The sequence below is a fragment of the Cyprinodon tularosa genome, unplaced genomic scaffold (genome assembly GCF_016077235.1).
Source record: "Cyprinodon tularosa strain WSP-4 unplaced genomic scaffold, ASM1607723v1 ctg145, whole genome shotgun sequence".
NCBI classification, from domain to species: Eukaryota; Metazoa; Chordata; class Actinopteri; order Cyprinodontiformes; family Cyprinodontidae; genus Cyprinodon; species Cyprinodon tularosa.
In genome coordinates, this window is record NW_024038276.1 from 1,591,204 (window position 1) to 1,612,118 (window position 20,915).

Sequence of the window (20,915 nt, forward strand, 5' to 3'; positions counted from 1 at the left end):
GGATTTTCTTTTCTAATATATTCTATTCTATTCTATTCTATTCTATTCTATTCTATTCTATTCTATTCTATTATATTCTATTCTATTTTATTCTATCTTGTTACAAAGTTTCAGGTAAAGACACAATTAGTGCAACATGGCACTATAACAACATTTTTTTTTGCAGCTGCTGCTCTTTAATGTCAAAAGCAACCATTGCTGGTGCTACTATCTTATTTTGGTTAAAGATAATCGAAAATGTTCGAGAACAAAACACCTCTGTTGTTTCAGATTAAAACACGGGGGAGCACAGGTCATGAAAAAAGCTTTCCCAGTTTTTGTAAGAGTGTTTACTCTTGATCAATTATTTACTTTTGTTTGCCCTGACAGCAGCGGTAGAAGTCCTGTCAGGATCCCTATATTCACTTTGAGATGTAATGTATGTAAGGTTTACGCTTATTTTACAAAATGGGGGCATTGAATTATTTGATACTGGCTTTATGTGTGCTGCATCTGTTCGTGAACATTAACCCAACTGTGAACGCATCCAGGAAGCCTTGGAGAGCTGCTAACAGGTGTAGTATTTTTTACTTCTTTCCCTCAGATTTTTAGTTTCATGCATCTAAAGTCGAAGTATTTCATTTGAAACTGACCAGAAGTGTTATCTGATCATTTTTAGGAGGGCCAGAGCTACGAACAGACCGGCACCCATCGACTGCAAAGCGGGGAGCTGGTCATCTTGGACACAATGTGACTCCTGCACGGATAAAAAGGTGAAGATGTTTTTCTCTTTAACACTAAAGCTAAGACTTTTCTACTTTTTTAGATGGATGTAACACTGCTCTAATAAGATCGTCAATATGTTCAAAGAAAGCACTACATCAGCACTATAGACCAGTGTTTGGCAAACCTTTTTTGACTTGTGTAACCCTCTTAGAATTTTATCTTACCATGACTACCCCTCTCAGTAAAATGTATTGATTGTCCAAAAGTGGAACGTACAATAACTGATTATGAAATAAAACCTATTTTACTTAATCTTATAATTTGAGCATTTAATTCTTATAATTTTTCCATCAAAAAAAAAAACCTATAGTATGTTGCATAATAAATATTAAAATCATAATATTAACCTGTATTTATAAAACCGGAGCTCCTGTGATCAACTTCCTTATAAATGCATTCAAACTTGATGAATTGGTAACAAAATGAAGAAAAAAATCATTGCCAGACTAACTTAATTAGTTATATTTTTCTTTCATCAAAACACCTGAGCTGCTTTGATGAACTGCGATAGCTTAGTGTAAAAAAATTGCTGTTACCAGGATGTTCTCTACATCCAGGATGTTCCTCTGCTTGGTTTTGATGTGTGCCACAGCTGAAGGTAAACTAAAAAAACAAACTTTTGTTGATAAAAGCTTGTTTAATTTTTAAATAAACAAACCAGAACAGATCCATTTTATTTTACTACATGAGAAAACATTTTCATGTACCCCATGCAATACCCTCGCGGAACACTAGGGGTACGCATACCCCCAGTTGGGAAACATTGCTGTAGACAGGTCAGACAGGCTGCTATGACCTTTAGCCTTTTACATGTATGTTCAGTATGAAATGCAAAAGAATACTTGTGAATATTTTAACAGGGTTTAATCTTGTTGTGTATATTATATAGGATGGATCACTGATGGCACCAATAATTTGTATCCTACCACAATAATTCCTTTTAAATGCACAGTACTCAACCAAGCATTTTTATTTTATCAGAGTTTCTTGGACCTCCTAATTTTTAAGATAGGGCCAGTTTTCTTCTTTGGAGTAAAATAAGGCATGACATGAAGCCAGATTTTTGGGGGATGCATGATATTTTTAAGTAGGCCTACCACTATGCACAGTGAGGATGTAAAGCTAAACCATGTGGAGAGAGAGCTGTGGCATCTTTAGGTTAATATATATACTTCGCTAAATGGAACAGTGTGTTTTGGTTAGATAAGACCAACATATGAAGCTAGAGATATCCTATGTAGTTGTGAAATAAGGTGGAGGGTCTGTGATGTCGGCCTGCTTCTCTCCTAAAGCCTCTCTCTAGGAAGATGGTATAGGTTTATTTTAAACTATTCATATTACAGATTTTTGTCTGGAAAATTAAAAGTATTAATTTCCTGGTCTTTCTGTAGAATAATGAACCCAGAGCTACAGACAAATGAATAAGGAAATAGATTTTGTTGACACAAGATCAAGCTATTTTTTTTATAGTCATCTAAGTCCTCAAATGCTAGACTCTATAGAGAACCTGTGAGGTGTGCTGAAGAGAAAAGCCTGTTAATCAGGGGATATGGATGATTTAGAGGGGGTTGGCTAAAAGCAAAAAGCAATTGATGAAATGAAAACCCCAAATGAGGTTATAAAATTATTAGCAGCAGGTGGTGCCAACAATTGAGAGGACTGTAACTTTCGTTTAAAGCTACATTGTGTAATAATTACGGGGATCTCATACCAGAAATGTCATATTCTATACATGAACATGTTATTTATTGTCATATATGAACTAAAAGTGTCAATTTTTACATTTGTTTTACCGAGTGGGTCTCACATTTTGACAGACATCTTTTGTCTTAAGGCAGTGCATAGCTGAAATACTAGTGACTGTAGAGATCGCCATAATGCTCAAATGTGACTGTGGCAAGTAAAGATGATTAAACGGAGACAGTCAGAAGTGTCTAAAGCAACAATATGTTATATGATGCTGTTACCCTCCAGAATTTATACTTATTCAACAACGTCCCTGATGTCTTACAGGTAATGAGGAATGATGTTACTCAGAGACTACTGAAAGTAGTGACAACAGCAACTTTACTACATGTAGCGCTCAGGGCTGTAAAAAAAAATTTCAATTAGGATTACTTATATCACACAGACCATGTAGGTATACAACAAAATAATTATTTGGAAACTCTTATACTTCAAATCTTGCCTCCTTGACTCCAGTCATCCCGCTTGCACCTCTCCCTCACCTGACCCTGGCTTTTCACACACAATGGCCTCTTTGCCCCCTTCCTCTCCCTTTTCCTCATCTAATAACCCCCTTGCCACAGTCAAGACATTGATTCTATAACCAGGAAGTATATATCCTTCCAACCAGAACAGTCTCGATATCAAACTTAATGACTACAATTACTTAGTCTCTTTAAAGCACTATGCTAAGCAGCTCACTGAAACATGAAGAAAATGTGGAAAAAATAACAGGTATATTTGATATCATAGGGCTATATAAAATATATATCCTACACAGGCTGATAAAATACTATTTATGATTTAGACATATAGACAGTCATTTTGTACCATGAAGGCCTCTGTATGGTTGAATGGGGAGCTGGTCATGTCGCTGCAGTTTACAGTTTGACCATTAGATGTTGCTAAAAATCATGCACTGTTCCTTTAAAAATACATTACTGTTCTTTTCCTCTGGATAAATGTCTCCAAAGGTATGTGTTTCTTTACTTTTTTGTGGTTAAGGTAATGTGACTTCTATAAACAGTAATTTATTCTCTTGATCTCTCTACATCATGTAAACTACTGTATTCTACCCCCATTGATCCTTGCAGTGATGTAGTACATCGTATTTGTAATATGTAGTTGAATTTGACAAAGATCTTTGTTTTGCTTTAGTCCCGTTTCCGACTGTTGGAGAAACCTGCACAGTTTGGTGGGACAGACTGTATTGGGATGCTGTGGGAACAGCTGGTGTGTCCAAGGGCAACTACACAGTGTATGGTCAAGGATTACTGCGGAGAGAGTTTTACCTGCAAAGAAACAGGCAGGTCAAGCCAAAGGTCCTTAGTGAGAGATTCTTTAAAGAAAGCAATAATTGTTTGAAAGGGAACCTTTATTTGTCGTTTTAAGGTCGCTGCATCAGCCAGTCTCTTCGCTGCAATGGTGAACCAGACTGCGACGACTTCTCTGACGAAGAACAATGTGAGCGTATCAACCAAAGAGTAGACAAGTGCTCAACCCTGATGCCAATTCCTGGTGCTGAACGTAGCACACAGGGGTAAAAATAGACTGTTACTACGACTGATATAACTCAACATAACAATGAAAATAACATTTTATAACTTCTGCTTCTGTAAAGGTATAACGTCCTAACTAGAGACTTCATGGATCCTGTGCTCGACCCAAAGTACTTTGGAGGAAGGTGTGAATATGTCTATAATGGAGATTGGAGCAAATTAATATATGATGCATTGTGTGAGAGCCTGCAATACAATGAAGATGAGAAGAACTACCGGAAACCTTATAACTACCATACTTACCGTTTTGTGGTAGGTATGGTCACTATTGGTTTACCCAGAGTGGGTTATTTTTCAAGAAAAACAGTTTTTCTAACTATAGGAGAACCTTTTATAGGCCGAAGCCACATCAAAGGGCTCTGATGAATATCATGAGGATCTACAAAGCCTGCTGAAAGCGAGGGAGACCATGTCGTCCGTCAACAGTGGTGTATCTGTTGGGATCGCTTTTGTGGAAGTTGGACTCAGTGGCAGCAAAGAATCTGAGTTCCTCAACAACATCACAAAATATCAAAGTCAGGTATGATGTAAATACCAATCAGCAAGAAAGGATTAAATATCTAAATAAAAGACCATTGTTGAAGTCACAGAAGTGACATCTATACATGCTTTTTAAAATTGTCTGCAGAACACGCATGCTATAGACATGTTTACTGATTTCATAGGGCAAAACTTTCTAGGAGGGCCTCTTTGTGTTTGTACTTGTCTTTTTCGTCTTTATCCTGGACTATGCCCGTGTGAACAATAGACTGAGTATAGATGTCCTCAAACTTCCCTTTCTCTATAAACCTCCTCTACCTTTTTTTGGTGAAGCCAAAAGGGCTGGTTATACTCCCACAGCAATGTGTCGTAGTGAGCTTGTCACAGATATTTTTGATTTATGCCCAATTTTGAAGCGCGGTTTGCGCTATGTTAATCCACACCACACCGCAAGAGGGACAATCACGAACTAGCTGTGGGTCTAGATATGGCCGAGGCGGTAAGGAAGTGAAAAAACACAAGGGGCAAGTTTGTGCGACAATTGAGGGACATGAGGGTGAAAAAGAGCAGGGATCCAGGTGGGAAAAGGGCCCCAGTGCCCTTGCGCACCTCGTTCTTCTAGCAGGTCCATCTTCACAAATCATTTTCCACAATGGCAGTCATACAAACAAAAGCATAGTTTAAAGCGGATGTAGATTTGACCAATCAGACACGTCCTGTCTGCGGCACTGTCTGCGGTCACCTACAATTTTAGAGAGGTGCAGCAGAGTGTCTGCGACAGGGGCGGGGCAGGGCCATAAACCAGCCTTAAGGTCGAGACACATAGTCAGTATGTTCCTGGGCAATCCCCTCGGCCTACGATTGGTGGGACGTGCTTCAGAGCAGATCTTGGGTGTAGTATCCAGGTGGCCATCTCAGCTCAATCCTCTTGATGTGGAGGAGAAGGGGCTCCACACCAAGCCTCTCCTTATCTTATCTCAGAGGGAGTGCTTGGCCATTCTGCAGAGAAACCTAATTTCAAGGAATGTTATTATAAATATCAGTATTGGGATTTCCTTCACTAATCACTAAACCATCAGTTCTGATTGTCAGTACTTGCACTGGATTTAACTTAGGCAATATCAGACTAAAGACAAGCAGAATCTGATCTGTAACATGAAATGAATAATATGGAAGACTTGGTTGTAAAGTTTGAAAATGTTAGTAGTGAGAAATACTTATGTATAGTGCTGGACTTATTTCCTGGTGAAACAGTGGAGACACGTTGTTCTATTTTGTGTTCAGGACTTTGGCTTCATTAGACTTTGGTCCAAAGTGCAAACTGCCCACTTCAAAATGCGAAGTAACCAGTTGATGCTTCACGAAGATTTATATGTTGCACTAATGGAGCTACCTGAGCAGTATGACTTTGGCACTTACACCCGCTTCGTGAACACCTTTGGCACCCACTACGTCACAGAGGGAACCATGGGAGGAACTCTGGAATATGTTGCTGTTCTAAACAAAAGAGCTATGGCCGAGTCAAGTAAGGCAACTTTGGCTGCTTTGAATTATGAAGAAATTAAAAGTAAACCGTTTCATCTTCTTTTTCAACTCTTCCAGATATCGATGCAAAAACATTTCAGAAATGCTTCGGTGTTTCTCTTGGCATAACTATTCCAGCCAGTGAAAATAGCAAATTCGGTTTTAAGGTAAAGATAAATGACTGTGAAAAGGACAAGAATAATTATAAAGGTAGATATTACAATTCCAGGTTGGTAAACTGTTTTCTACATTAAAGTAGCTCTGAATATTATGTCTGATCCTTTATTCTCAGTAAGATTTTAAAATAGAACAATTTGATTATAAGAGGTTACTTGTTTGACAGAGCTTAAAAGTATTGTGTTTTTTCTTGTAGCAAACTCCTCTGAATCCGCTGTGGTTGAGGACATTATCACTCTGGTAAAAGGGGGGGTCACTGAAACTGGTTCAGGACTCCTGGCCATCAGGAACCAGGAAACATACAGAAAGTGGGGAGCATCTCTCAAATACAACCCAGCTTTTATTGACTTTGAGGTAACATTGAACAATTTCAAATCATGTTCCCCAACATGTTTTTACACATATAATCAAATTTATATTCCTGACTCCAGATACTGCCGATTTATGAGGGCCTCCGCCTCAGCACGGCAGCTGACCATGCAGGCTCGAGAATAGACAACCTGGAAAGGGCCATAGATGAGTATTTGCAGCAGTTTGATGCTTGTCGATGTGCCCCCTGCAGGCACAATGGGATCCCTGTCCTTTCAGGCACCTCCTGTAGCTGTGTGTGTAAATCAGGCTTTCAGGGCATGGCTTGTGAGGAGACTCTTAGACGAGGTGAGTCTCAGTTCTGATGCCATGCTAAAAAAAAAAGACGTGTTTAAATATTAAAAGTTGTAATAACAGAGTGGCCACTAAGTACTGATTACTGATTACTATTTGTTGATGAATTATTAACCATTTATAGGAAACCAACAATAAACCAAATGCATTCTTCTAAAAGGTTTAGATTAATCTAAAATGTTCTACATTATCTTACAGATTTTCTGAAGGCTCTGTAATTTTATTTTCAGTGAGCAAAATAATAATTTAAATGCTCTTCTATGATATTTGCAGACACATCTGCAGAGATAACAACTCTTTCCAACAACTATAAATTGTGGTGTTGGAGTTTAGACTTGTGCTGCTTTTGCATGCAAAGGAAACGTTAGGGGCTAATTAGGTAACCCTGAGGGACTCCAAGAGGGGGCAAGAGGAGGGGCCTGTGTTGCCTGAGATTATGTTAACAATTACTCTAAAGCGTGTGATAGGTAGCAGTTAAACTAATATTAATACATATAAGAATAACTTAATTAACTGACATCATGTGAGAAATAATGGAGCAAAAATATAAATGTCCTCTTAACATGATACTGTTATCTAAGCAGTACAAATTATGTATAAAAGGGAATGTTCATGAGTTATAGCAACCATTTAAGTGAGTACCAGTGCACCATAAATGTTCTTCCTGTTTTAAACATACTGAAAATGCAAAGATTTTCAGACCAGAGTCTTCAGTTTATAGACAAAAAACGTTTAAAAATCAATTGATTTTTATTCTTTTCTAAACTCTAAACTCTGATTTTCTAAATTCTGATTTTCATCAAAATGTGGACATTGAGAACAGCCAATAAATAACTCCTCTAGGTATCTGAAGAATTCCAGTGTTTGCCTGTGACTCAGTTTGTTCTTATGATTCCTGTTTTCTGAATCAGAATACTTAATTAAAATGATTCTGTGGTTGATTTTTAAAGAATTGTTTGCTGGTCAGTTTTTAAAACTCAGATAATTCATCCTCCACAAATTTTTTGCTGTAATTCATTCGAATGTTTTTCCCCACCTGTTTTCAGGGCTGCCAGATTTTCCACTAACCTTGTTCTTAACTGGCAGCACAACAGCCTCTTACAGTAAACCAGCATTGCTCCTAGTTTACCGTAAAGGCCTCCATGTCATCATAAATAAATAAATAAACAAATCCAGCTAATCATCTGCCCATCTTTTATTTTCTAGACAGAGCAGAGTTCTTTTGAAAACCCTATTTGTTTTCCAGGAAAAGCTCAATTCACCATGAGATTAACTATAATTTTCTGTTCAGTTTATCTCTTCATGAGGAAGTATTAGTCACCTCTTTTCTTTTGCTTCAATGTTGTTATCAAAGCTTCACCAAATGTTCAAAACACTTTTTTTTAAGTGTTTGTTGGAACTTCTGCCTCTGTTCCTGTTTTAAGTGAAGTTTCTGACACAGCATACTTTATCACCTGAGTTAATGGGTTTAGTATCTGACCTTTTTAATGACCAGAATCTTTTGGTTTAAATCCCATATCTGCTGATTAAATCCAAGAGGCATTAAAAACTGCCCTAGACTCAAGTTTTCAAGTCAAAGCATCATAGAAAACTACTCAGATTTATTTGTAAGGCTTTCTGTTTTTCATGTCTGCTTCTCTAGAGTTTTTGGTTCTGTTTTCATGTTTGCTTTGATTTTGGTTATCCTGAGTTGCTGTTAAGATTTTTATCAAATGACTGCACTTTGGTATTTATTTTATTTATTTTTTTCTTCCCGCTTCTGTGTACAAGACCCAGAATATAGACCTTTGCTGAGTATTAAAGGTGTACAGGTCGGATGAATGCGACATGGCTGTTCAGACACTGGTCCTATTTGGAAAGATCAGATACATAGATTCAGGACCTCAAATGTTCTGAGTCACATTGATAAAAATCAGATCTGTGTTGTTGACTCTGTCATAAAAAGACAAGATGCATGTTGCATATGTGGAAAGAAATTGGGTATGAGTCACTTCAGGCTGCAGTGTGAACATAGTCTTTGTCATTACCTTCTATTCCCTTTCGTGTCATTTAAGTTCTCCCTAGCCCCATTGTTTTCCTCTGGTTTCTCTTTGTTGCCCCCCCCAGTGCCCCTCTCCTTTCCTCTTAGCGCTCTTCGAGCTGCTTCAGTCCACTCCTGCTCCCAATTAGTCGATTACTCCATTCATTGCTCTTCTGCAGTTCCTCATTGCTGGAGTATCTTCATTCCTTATATATGTTTCTCCCGAGTGTCTCCTTTGGTTCCCGAGTTCCCTGCCTGTTATTTTTGTATTTATGCTTCTGTTTCCTATCATAACCTCCACATTAAATGTCCAAGAATCCATCTTTGCATTTGAGTCCTTAACAAACATCCACTAACCCTGACATTATTACTATTATCTTGTAACAAAGACCTAATTTGTCCATATATCACTTGAATAAAGACACAAATACAGAAGATAACACATTAAGATTAACCCTTTGGTAGAAATTGTACTCAAGTAAGAGTAGCACTACTTTAACATTTCTTTTACTCGAGTACAAGTAAAAAGGGATTTGGTAGAAAGGCTACTTAAGTACTGAATAAATGTTGCATACAACAACAGATTTAATGTTTATAAATTATGCTAAAAACAGACTTTATATGGAAGTGCTGGCATTTCAAAGACTCAAATGCTTAAAGAATAAAAATATGTGTCATGAATATAAAATAAATTCATACAGAAGAATTTATCAATTTTTGTTTCAATATAAAACTTAGAAAACCAATCCTTACAATGAAAAATTTATATATGTTAGAACAGGGTAACAAACTTCCACTATTAATATACGTATGCTGTTCACTAAGTGTATGTTTAGCTACTTTTGGAATAGTTAAAATTACTCACAGAGGACAAAGTAGTCAGAGATTTCATTCAAGTACAGTAGGAGTAGAAATACTTTACAAGAATATAACTCAAGTAGCCTAAAAGTAAAAAGTACAGCACAGTAAACCTACAGCTAAAAGTACATTTCTTTTTATTGTTACTCAAGTAAGTTTAACCGCTTAGTATTACCCACCTTTGCACTTTAGTCTGACCGGTAATGTGAAATAATGCCTGAAAGTGATCTTATCTTTTAAAAGACCTGAAGGAAGCTTGGAGAAAAACAAATAAGAGGTGCTTAAAAACTAATCACAGTTCATGCTGTTAGTAAATTTGATGTTTTATAGCTTTGACTATTAGCCTCATCATATGCATTTAGAGGATTTCTCACGCTCCGACTTTATGATCATAGTTTTTTGTCTAGGAACCAACAGTATCTATTTGAACTTTTCATCATCTTTTCAGATTATGATCAAGAACTTTTGGTCTTTGTCCAGCAATCCTTTACTCCAACAGTTGGTAGCTTATTGAAGATGGTCTTACTGATTTATATTATGAGATGTAAACCTAGTTATTCAAGTAAAGAAGAAAAGTTTTAAAAATCAATCACCCAGATTTATGCAGATTCTTAACCAAATCTCTTTCCTTATTGCCTTCAGAAATGTCCCATAACCAAGGTCACATTAAAAGTAATTTTTTTATCTGACAGATGCCAAGACGGACGGCTCATGGTCCTGCTGGGGGTCATGGTCTTCCTGTTCATCAGGGACAAAAACCAGGACAAGAATCTGCAATAATCCTGCACCAGAGAGGGGTGGGGCGACTTGCCTGGGGTCGGCCTCTCAGACTCGTCGATGCTAAAAGGATCATCCTTTTTCTAACAAATTAAAGCTAAAGCAAGGATAAAAGATCACTATTGTTGTATAATAGTGATAAAAATAAAAGTGTTGTGAAGAATATGAGCTCCTATTCATTTTAAAACAATTGATTCGACTACGTAAATGCGATATTTAGTCCTTTATCATTTGCTTGTCTCAAGGTGAAATTCAGGTAACAGCAGCTTTATTGAGATCCGAGCCTAAGAAACACCTTGCTATGTAATACAATGAAAGAAAGAGATGAGATACAGCCCTGATGGCTTAACATTCTCACCCGACAAATCATTCAAATACAAATCACTGTTATTTAGCAAATACTTTATTCATTGATTACACATTGATTACACATTACAATAAAGTATACTTTATTCATCTGTGAACCTGTGAGTAATAGTGATTTTAAAAGCATTCAGTGGACTCCTGCTGCAGACCCATGCATGGGAGGCCACTGCTGCTTGGTGGCGGGTTGTTACACTGACGACTCCGGGTCATTCTCCCCCCACTGCAAGATGACCACGCTCCCCAACAGCTCCAGCTGCCATCGATGCCCAGCTCTACAATAAAGAATCATACCTTTTGTGACATCTCGGTGCATAGATAGGGTGCATAAATGATCAAATATGTGCCACATTGGGAAAATATTTGGAGGGTTTTGCTTCATTGACCTTTTGGGTTATAAGTGATCTCACAGCTCCGTCCACTATAGCCAGAAGGACACACACACTCACATCTGGTGCCTGTTGAGCAAGCAGACATTATTATTTCTGCAATCTCTGAAATTAGATTGGCATTTGGTTTTAGGTTAAATCTTCTAATTTCATTATTATGGTAAAATGAAGGTAGGTAGTTTTTTTACATTTCTGGAAGTAATAGAAGCGATCAAAAACGATTTAAAAGCAGATGCTTACTACACTAAAAACGTTTTATCCTTATCTATATGTGCAAGAAAACAAAGAACAGCAAATGCAACCTGTTCAAGTAACGTAGGAAAATCTAAGTTTTTTGCTAATTACCAAAGCTACAATACAAGCATGCAGAGTTTTTTTTTCTGTGGCAACATAGCCTCAAAATGTAGGAATTTAAAAATATTTAGTTTAAATTGCTTTAGATGTCCTACAAGCTTTTTACATATCAAGACTTCCATCTTCCTGGTTAATGTCTTGTGGGATCTCCTAATTTTTTCTATAGGCTCTTTATTATTCATGATGGCATCTGTTTTTTTTATTTTAGTTCTACCAGTCCACTTGCAAAAATCTCCAGTACAGAACCTGGATTGACCAGCAGTCCATAACAGGGCAATAGAGATGCACAAGAAAGACAATTAAGCATGAATACACAAACCTACAGGGGTTACTTAAAGAGATCATTTGAGCAAACATGTTGAGGTTTTTATTTTTTACCTGCTGGAGGAAGCCAGAGTACCCTGAGATGTTTCAGGCATTAATGGGAAGAACATGAAAGCTCCATGAAAAGGTGAGGCTAAGAGTAAAATACAGGACCTGCCATGAGGTAACAGTGCTAACTACTGCTTCATCCTCCTTCCGACCATTGGAAATATGCAGAAAATATTATAGTCAATAAAAAATATACATTTATACACTGAGTGTCTCTATGAAGTGTAATCAAGCTTTTTGTCTTGTTTGTGGAGTAACGACTTAGACACCTTCAAGGGTATTTCAGTCAATGTCAGTTCAGGACTTGATTAACTGTGGAAAATGACAGCTTGTCAGCAGCTAAAGGGCTTATTTGTGGTGAGACATGAGCACCTGAAATAACAATGGACACCTCTCAGTGTTATAAACTAAATTTGAACTCCTCAGCCTGAATCTGTTTTCACAAAACTAGGAATGAAATGTATTAGATTCTGATGCATTTTACTAAATGTAAATTAAAATAGAACGTGATGGTTTGTTACTGAATTAATTTGTTTTAAGGATGTATTTCCTTGTATTGAAAATCCAGTTTCACTACTGTCAATTCTATATTTCAACTTCGAATAGAAATTTCAGGTTTTAATCAGTGATTTTCATGGAAAGTCTGTGGTTTTGTTTTAATCAAACACAAAATAACTTGACCTTTGCCTTAAATCAGGTTATAAATGGGCACTGAGAGGTGCGAATGTGCTGCAAATAAATAAAAAAAAAGCCTGCAAACACAAAAATGAGGATTAAACAAAATACCGGCCCATAAAAATGCTGCAATCACAGTCAACAGAGAAGCAAAATGCAAACGTGTTGCAGACACTGAATAAGACATAAGTGAAACTGACCCACAGACAAACAAAACAAATGTGAAGGGTAAAAATGCTCTATGTAGCAAAACTAAAGTTGAAAAAAGTTGTCAACTAGCTCAGCTTGATGACAGATCTCCCGACCACTAGAGGGAGTAGACAATGATCTTATGTAAACACATAAACATTCACACAAATAACTGTCTATTGACCAGGCCCTTGGTAAAGAAATAAAAGGAAGGCTACACCCAGAAGACATTTGGAGGGAACAAAGAAAAGATAAGTTATCTTTGAGTCTGTTTTAAACAGTCATTCTCTCAGAACATCCCTTTTCTGTCTTTGGTAAGGATTGACTAAGATCTGGTGCCTATTTTCCGCAATTATAGAGTGAGAGACAGTTGTCCCTAATGAGATTGCTTAACCTAATATCAGTGACATAAAAACTATCCATCCTTCCTGCTTCTCCTAGTTATTCTGTCTATGGGTGAGAGGCCAATCTGTTATAGGTCAACACAGAGAGGCACATAGACATACAACCATGCACACACAAGGAGAATCTAGAAAGGCCAATTAACTAAACAGTCATGTTTTTGGACTAATGGGGGAAGCTGGAGCACCTGCAGAGAACCCATGTATGCAAACATGCAATCTCCATGCAGAAAGACACTGGGCCTGGAATCAAACCTTCTTGATGCAAGGCAACAACGCCACAAACTGTGGCACTGTACAGCCCCACATATAAAAAAAATCCCTTGAAATAAAAATTGTAAACTCAATACTTAGTATGACACTGATTTCAAGACATGTCTGATTTCTTTTTGGAAGGGTTAGGGAACTTTTTGAAACTTTCAAAAAAGTTCTACCTTTTAAAACAGCCACTCCATTGTTACGACATGGAGAACAGCGACAGGAGCTGGTCTCAGTCATGTACTCAGACAGAGCTCTCTTCAAGTTTCTCTTCAAGATGTCGCCATGGACGAAGTCTCTGGAAGTCACCAGTTCATACAGTGGCCGGGTCTGGTGATACACATAGCATTGTTGGATCATATCACATGCTTCTTGTTCTACTGGTCAAACAATCTGGAAGTGAGACAAATATTTATTTGTCCCAGCCCAAGAACCCTCCAAACACTACTTATAAACCACACTATGTAAGAAAAACAAAGCTGATTTGTCTCCGACATACTTCCTGCTCAGAAAGTGTGGTTGCTTGCTCTTCAAATGACCACTAATCCGTTTCAGTAGTACTTAAATTCTGTGACTGTGCTGATGCTAGCTGTGCTTCAAACTGTCTGATTACAGTAATTATTCTCAGCTTTAGGATCATTGATTCATTTAGGATCAAAATGGAGCAACACACACCCATAAATGTATTGACCTTGGTCATGTCAGAGGAGAGCAATACATATACTGTAAATACCACTAAAATAGGAGGAATTATGAATTACATTAGACAAAAGCTTAAACCTACTGTCATGCGAATGAAGTCTGGGTTAAAGCGGACGCTTTCACCCCAGAGCCTCATCAGCTGTGGGCCTGGAAGTTTCGTAGACAACAGGGCAGTGATGGATTCACTATTTCCACCCCTCACCATGGCAACAAAATCTTCAACCATTATCCCATTCTTTGTGTCCTCTAGAGACACACAGAAAAACGTTTGGTTTGGTATAAACCAGCGAGTTATGTGTATTGTTATAGCAGAAATAGACTCCCACCTCCCATCTCTTTCAGTAAGCCTTTACAGGATCCAGCATTCACCCCAAGAGAAAAGGGAACCTCGTAAATGGTCAATCCGATATGCAAGCCTGCCTGCACACAAGACTTATACTGGTCCAAATTATAATCTGGAATGACAAAATAGAGAGCAATTAATATTACTTACTAAATCGGTGTGACCTAATTGTTTGCAGAATGAATCTAGACAATTTTCCAGGTTTCAAGGAAATGTTTTCTACAGTAATCCAGAGTAAAAAAACACTCCTAACCTGACTTCTCTAGCTTCTCTTTGTTCAGGATGATCGTGTGCTCAAAGTCTCCTCCTAGGGTAGCCTCAGTGATGTAGTGGGTGCCATAATCTCTGTAGATCTGTCTGTACTCTCCGTAGACATATGCCTGTGGCAGGGAGCGAAGGCGCTGTAGGAACTCAGGGTGAAGTACCAACCCGTCAGACTTCAGGATGTACTGGGCCAACTCCAGCTCGGCTTTGGCTCTAATGAAACTGTTTTTCTTGAGATTAGAAAGAGTAGGTAAATGTCTGCTGGCTAATTTGGAGAATAAAAGAGAACTTCACATTTCCAGGAACACAACATGGATGTTAATGGGCTGTTTAAAGAACATTCATACAGTAGGAGTGAACTCACAACTCCAGAGGCACGTCGAATCTTGCTGACTGATTTGGAGAACTTAGAATCCTTGTAGTTGAAACCAAAACTGAAAACACCTGGAATGCTGAAGCCAATTGAGATAGAAGTTTGGGTCATCCGTTCCCTATGAGTGTATGCCATGTAGTCAGAGTACGACTCAAATGACTGCAGGGTAAAATCATATGACCCACTTGTCTGTGGGCAGAAGAACATTACTGGATTACATTCACATTGTAATGCCATTAGCCATGGTAATAATTCTGAACATAGAGGACCAATGTCTAGGCAAATTTTTGTTTTAACATTGGTGAAGGAAGAGGCAGTACCCGCCTCTCTGACTGCTGCAAATCTCAGTGTTATGAGACCATCACAAAACACTCCCACAGGGACATGCAACTGGGAACGAGGCAGCTGCTTTATGCTTGTCTCATTTTTTTGTGCAACTGGTCTTGAATCAGCCATATTGGAGAAACCTAGTGATTGGAAGGTCATGCAGGCCACGTAAATTAGAACCCTTTGACTGCCAAAGTTAAGTTGGCCTATGGTAAATCTCAGGACTAGACTCTGCGTAACAGACTATCTTAAGAGTTTTCTGAGTCTAGAAACACTGTGATATCAGAGACTGGAAGCTTTCATCTGAGAGGGAAGGACATCAGCTTCCCCACATCACGTCCAATATGCTTAGCTTCCTAAACTTGGAACACAGCTCAACTTTCTAAAACTGAAAGCTTTAAAGGAATAGTACACCCAAAACATGATTAGGCTTCATTTTCTACTCACCCCCATGCTGAACAACACTCTGGAGTACTTTTTTGATAACTCAAATGCATCTGGAGATCTGGGAGGCTTCTTGCTGTCTGCTGACATTCAAATAATGGAGGTCTATGGTGCCCGAGGCAGAAAGGTCCATAAAAGTCCACAAAAACGTGTCAATATTCCTCCATACTGCTCGTCCAATGTATTCCAAGTGTCCTGAGTGGGTAGCATCCAGAATTTACTCGAAACAAAGGCATTTAGAATGTTTTTAGAGCATAAACAGTAGTGTATAGTATTTCCTGAAAGCGCGCGCCAGCGCGTTCACGAGCCTACGGAAGCCGGCAGACCAAACCAGCGCATTCAGCTCGGCAAAGAACTTATGCTCTTCCTCAACACTGAAGTCCTCAGACATTTTTCTTTCGTTGTTTCTTTCTTTGCACAGGTAAACAGCACATTTCTTCTTCTACGCTTGCATTATCGGCAGAGCAGACGCTGAATGCGCACTTTCATCTGGTTTGGTCTGCCGGCTTCCGTAGCGTCCTGAACGCGCTGGCGCGCGCTTTCAGGAAATACTATACACTACTGTTTATGCTCTAAAAACATTCTAAATGACTTCGTTTCGAGTAAATTCTGGATGCTACCCACTCAGGACACTTGGAATACATTGGACGAGCAGTATGGAGGAATATTGACACGTTTTTGTGGACTTTTATGGACCTTTCTGTCTCGGTCACCATAGACCTCCATTATTTGAATGTCAGCAGACAGCAAGAAGCCTCCCAGATCTCCAGATGCATTTGAGATATCAAAAAAGTACTCCAGAGTGTTGTTCAGCATGGGGGTGAGTAGAAAATGAAGGCTAATCATGTTTTGGGTGTACTATTCCTTTAAAAGCTTTAAATATTCTTTTAAGGATTTTTGATCATTTCAGGAGTTTATTTTGGTGTAAACCAAACTGAAAAGAAGCTAATGGTGACCACATGGTACAGAGAACTAGGGTAGGTTGGCAATGCCCATTCCTATGATTTAGCTGATTGCCTACTTAAAGTCTTAATAATATTTTCATTTTGTTGTATCTTCCTAAAAATTTTATTGATTCTAAAAGTTTTCTATGGTAACTGCTGTATGTTTCAGTTGGACATAACTTTGAGGGGAATTTACAGAAAATTTGACCTGTAACGTGTACTGTTGCAAGTTGAATGGCTTCCTAAATGGGACATCCTGAATGTAGTGAGGCAGGCAGCCACCTCCATAGTATCTGTTATCCAACACAATGCCTTCCAAGTGGCTGTTCAGGACATTTATCCTGAAAGGAAAGTAGCAGCAGTGTTATTGTTTCTATATAGAAATATTCAAAAGTTTGACAAAATGGTAATCTGTTCGTCTCAAGGGACTCACCCTTTGGCCAGATTTTCAATTCCCCAGTACTCTTCAGCCTCCTCCCTGCAGGGCTTGGAAACCCTCTGACAGCCAGCCTCGTCAGACATGTCCCCACAGTCGTCCTCTCCATTACACTGCAGGGTTCTGTGGATACATCGACCTGGAAGAAGCCAGAAAAGATCTTTCTTATAGTTTTATAGCTTATATTTCTTTATGTCCTTGTTTTTCTATTTGGGGTTGGTTCTCATTTTGATGGTAGCAACTACAATCAAACAAACTAAAATTACATATTTCACTATTCTTGCAATTTGCTTTCTTTAAATATGAAATATATATAAATGTAGGATTTACTTGTACTTCCTTATTAATGAGGAACTGTTTTTTTTTTTTTTTAACATAAAGTGATTCACACAATAACATATTGCTTTCTAAAAAGAGAGCACAGATTTTAGTTTACCCTCTTATGTTTATATTTATTCTTTCTCTTTTGTTTTTTGAGTTACCCTGGGAGGATCCTGAAGGGTGCATGGGAGTTTGCCCAACCAGTCTACGTGTTTTGTAGATCTGGAGAAGGCATTCGACCGTGTTCCTGTGGGGGGGTACCCTGGGAGTATGGAGTACCAGGACCTTTAAAAGGGGCTGTTAGGTCCCTGTATGACCATTGTCAGAGCCTAGTCCGCATTGCCGGCAGTAAGTCGGACTCATTTCCGGTGAGGGTTGCACTCCGCCAAGGTTGCCCTTTGTCACCGATTCTGTTCATAACTTTTATGGACAGAATTTCTAGGCGCAGCCGAGGTGTTGAGGAGATCCGTTTTGGTGGTCTTAGGATTGCGTCTCTGTTATTCGCAGATGATATGGTTCTATTGGCTTCATCAGGGCATGATCTACAGCTCTCACTCAAGCGGTACTCAGCCGAGAGTTAAGCAGCCGGGATGAGGATCAGTGCCTCCAAATCCGAGACCATGGTCTTGAACTGGAAAAGGGTAGAGTGCCTTCTCCGGGTTGGGGAGGATGTACTGTGCCTAGTGGTGGTGTTTAAGTATCTTGCGGTCTTGTTCACAAATGAAGGGAAGATGGAGAGGGAGATGATATTCGGATTGGTGCGGCGTCTGCTGTGAGGCGTGCACTGTACGGGTCTGAAAAGAGATCCCGGATACAAGCGGCTGAAATTAGTTTTCTCCTTAGTGTGTCTGGGCTCTCACTTAAAGCTACAGTGTGTAATTTTCAGCAAAATCTAGCGTCCAGACTGCAGACCGCAGCAACATGAACATCCCCCCCCCCCCCCCACAGCTTCTCCCCCCCAACAGTACGGCGAGCGTTACGGGACAAAATGTCTTCCACGACGTCCGCATCACCTACCTTCTCAAGTGATGAGGTTTGTTTACAAAGATAATTTTAATACTGCCATCTATTGTTCAGTACCGTCTCAGTTCATCTCTCTCAACTTGCCGTAGTTACTTTCGAGCGTAATGGGCGATCTCGCAATCGCTAGTTTGTTGGCTCTGCACTGCCGTAGCGCAAAGATGTCTGCCTCCATGGCTGCGAGACCCGCTCCTATGTAATTATAAATAACGAATTCTAAGGCAAATATTAAGGTTAAGAGGCTGAGCTCGTAGATGATGATAAATAACATAGTTATGTATAATATATCACATTTCTGACTGTATATCCCTGTAATTATTACACACTGTAGCTTTAAAGATAGGGTGAGGAGCTCAGTCATCCAGGGAGGACTCAGAGTAGAGCTGCTGCTCCTCCACATCGACAGGAGCCAGTTGAGGTGGCTCGGGCATCTGATTAGGGTGCCTCCTTGACGTCTCCCTGGTGAGCGGTTCCAGGCACTTCCCACAGGGAGGAGGTCCAGGGGTAGACCCAGGTCTGAGAGCACCTTGGGATTGCCCCCGGAGGAGCTGGCCCAAGTGGTTGGGGAGAGGGACGTCTAGGCCTTCCTACTAAAGCTGCTACCCCTGCGACTCGACCCCCGATAAGAGGAAGAAGATCGATGTATGGATGGATGAAGTTACCCTGGGATGTGAACTGGGATTTTTTATGTTATTTTCGGTTAGTTTTTGTTTGTCTGACCTCTATTTTTTTGTCAGTGTAGGATGATCAGCTACTATTTAAGAGTCCTCATTTGTCTCTTTAAGTAGGTCTGTTTGTTTGAGTAAGAGGTGGTTTGATTCCAGTTCGTTTGGGAGTTTTTAAGTTGAGCCTGTGCCTCAATGTATTTAATTGCTCAGTCCAGCACACACGTTTTTTAAAAGAAATTACATTTTGGTGAATCTTTTGAAGTAGGCCTACTGGTCAACTGGTATGGTCATGGCAGAACTGAGATTTAACTCTCAGCTCTTTCTTAAAATGAAGTGTGCTGAATATCAAATGAAAGAATATAAATTTTAGATCATTATTGATTTAAATATTCAGAAGGAGTATAATCATGGCAAGCTATAAAATGTAAATAAAGAGCTACTATAATAAAGAAACTATTTAATGTGGTTACATTGCTTTGAAAAATTATCCACACCAAATTTTTACTTTGTTGTCCTGTTAAAGACCACAAAAGGCTACAATTGTAAACTGGAGGAAAAAATAAAGTTGTTTTTAAACTGAAACCTAAAAATGTCTGCTTGCATTCAGTGCCCTGTGTAAATGTTTTGGAGAACCACTTTTTACTGGAGGTACAGAGGAACAAAACACAGCTGGAGTCCATTAATTAAACATAAATGGATTATAAAATAATCATGTCTTAAAAAAATTATCATAGGTCTATTGATATTATTATTAAATTGGCACTGGGGAAAGCAGTAGGATGTACCTGTTTGTGTGCAGAGGAATCCCTCACAATGAGGAATATTATCACAGGTGTAGCGGGCTGAAACCTCACAGGACTCCTCTTGCCTGCCATGAAGATAGCATAGCTCTCCTCCGAACTGAGATGGCTGCTCCAGTTTAGCATAGCGGTACTGGGATCAGTTGGAGGGAGATAAACACATCAGGGGTCAGCAGACAGAGAGAGTATTGCAACTATCCAATAACGTTGGCGCGGGATCTCCTTCGGAGAGCAGTAATGGCTGGAATCACATTAGTGGGCTGTTTTCACTTTGTCATGTCAAGTTTATTAATCCCCTCTCCTGTAAAAGTGGGTGAGATGGAGAACCGGAGTAGATCATCTCTGACCTGAGCTCTTTACAGTCCACACAGAGAGGGCCAGTTCGTAAATGTTAAAATGTCAAAAGCTCACAAATTGCCTGCCAACTGTTTTTGTGCAATTCATTTATATTTTACAGAAAATGCTTGTGTTTATCCTGGATATCTGCTGGCAGTTTGCAAAAAAAAAAAAAATGCAGTTAGTTTTCTTCTGTGTAAGATTCAACAGCTCTGGTTGTGTTTGTATGGATATTTATTCCTTGTTTCTTAGTCCTTGGTTCCAGAGGTGTCAAGAAACTGTATTCAAACTGAAGTTTAAATACATTACTAATGTACTTAGGTTACTTAATCCAAGCATTTTTATTTTTCTTAACACTTTTTACTTTTATCTATCAATTGAACACAAA

The 20,915-nt window shown here is 38.9% G+C and overlaps 2 protein-coding genes across 2 annotated transcripts in view; one reads left to right on the forward strand and one right to left on the reverse strand.

The window, feature by feature from the left end:
* The first annotated feature begins 341 nt into the window (after positions 1–341).
* On the forward strand, positions 342–10,711 carry c8a (complement component 8, alpha polypeptide). The gene is made up of 11 exons (XM_038278898.1): positions 342–554; positions 659–752; positions 3,649–3,796; positions 3,883–4,030; positions 4,112–4,301; positions 4,387–4,569; positions 5,814–6,054; positions 6,132–6,263; positions 6,427–6,584; positions 6,662–6,887; positions 10,464–10,711. Exons 1-11 carry the CDS (start codon positions 448–450, stop codon positions 10,613–10,615), a joined length of 1,779 nt encoding a protein of 592 aa, XP_038134826.1. The 5' UTR covers positions 342–447; the 3' UTR covers positions 10,616–10,711.
* A 221-nt stretch (positions 10,712–10,932) lies between these two features.
* LOC119779317 overlaps positions 10,933–20,915 on the reverse strand; it is a 97,776-nt gene continuing 87,793 nt past the window's right edge. The window contains exons 17-27 of the mRNA XM_038278919.1: positions 20,177–20,324; positions 17,380–17,521; positions 17,155–17,287; positions 15,223–15,420; positions 14,848–15,088; positions 14,578–14,706; positions 14,334–14,497; positions 13,726–13,879; positions 11,298–11,369; positions 10,997–11,186; positions 10,933–10,950 (exon numbers count right to left, since the gene is read on the reverse strand). Of these exons, the coding sequence (XP_038134847.1) occupies positions 11,032–11,186; positions 11,298–11,369; positions 13,726–13,879; positions 14,334–14,497; positions 14,578–14,706; positions 14,848–15,088; positions 15,223–15,420; positions 17,155–17,287; positions 17,380–17,521; positions 20,177–20,324 (1,536 nt within the window). The 3' untranslated portion in view covers positions 10,933–10,950; positions 10,997–11,031. The remainder of the gene's footprint in view (positions 10,951–10,996; positions 11,187–11,297; positions 11,370–13,725; positions 13,880–14,333; positions 14,498–14,577; positions 14,707–14,847; positions 15,089–15,222; positions 15,421–17,154; positions 17,288–17,379; positions 17,522–20,176; positions 20,325–20,915) is intronic.

Bases quoted from the DNA above. Each gene is read 5' to 3' on its own strand.
- c8a (XM_038278898.1), top strand. From the start codon at position 448: ATGGGGGCATTGAATTATTTGATACTGGCTTTATGTGTGCTGCATCTG. The intron at 555-658 runs GTGTAGTATTTT...GATCATTTTTAG, and splicing joins CCTTGGAGAGCTGCTAACAG to GAGGGCCAGAGCTACGAACA. The intron at 3,797-3,882 runs GCAGGTCAAGCC...TGTCGTTTTAAG, and splicing joins TTTTACCTGCAAAGAAACAG to GTCGCTGCATCAGCCAGTCT.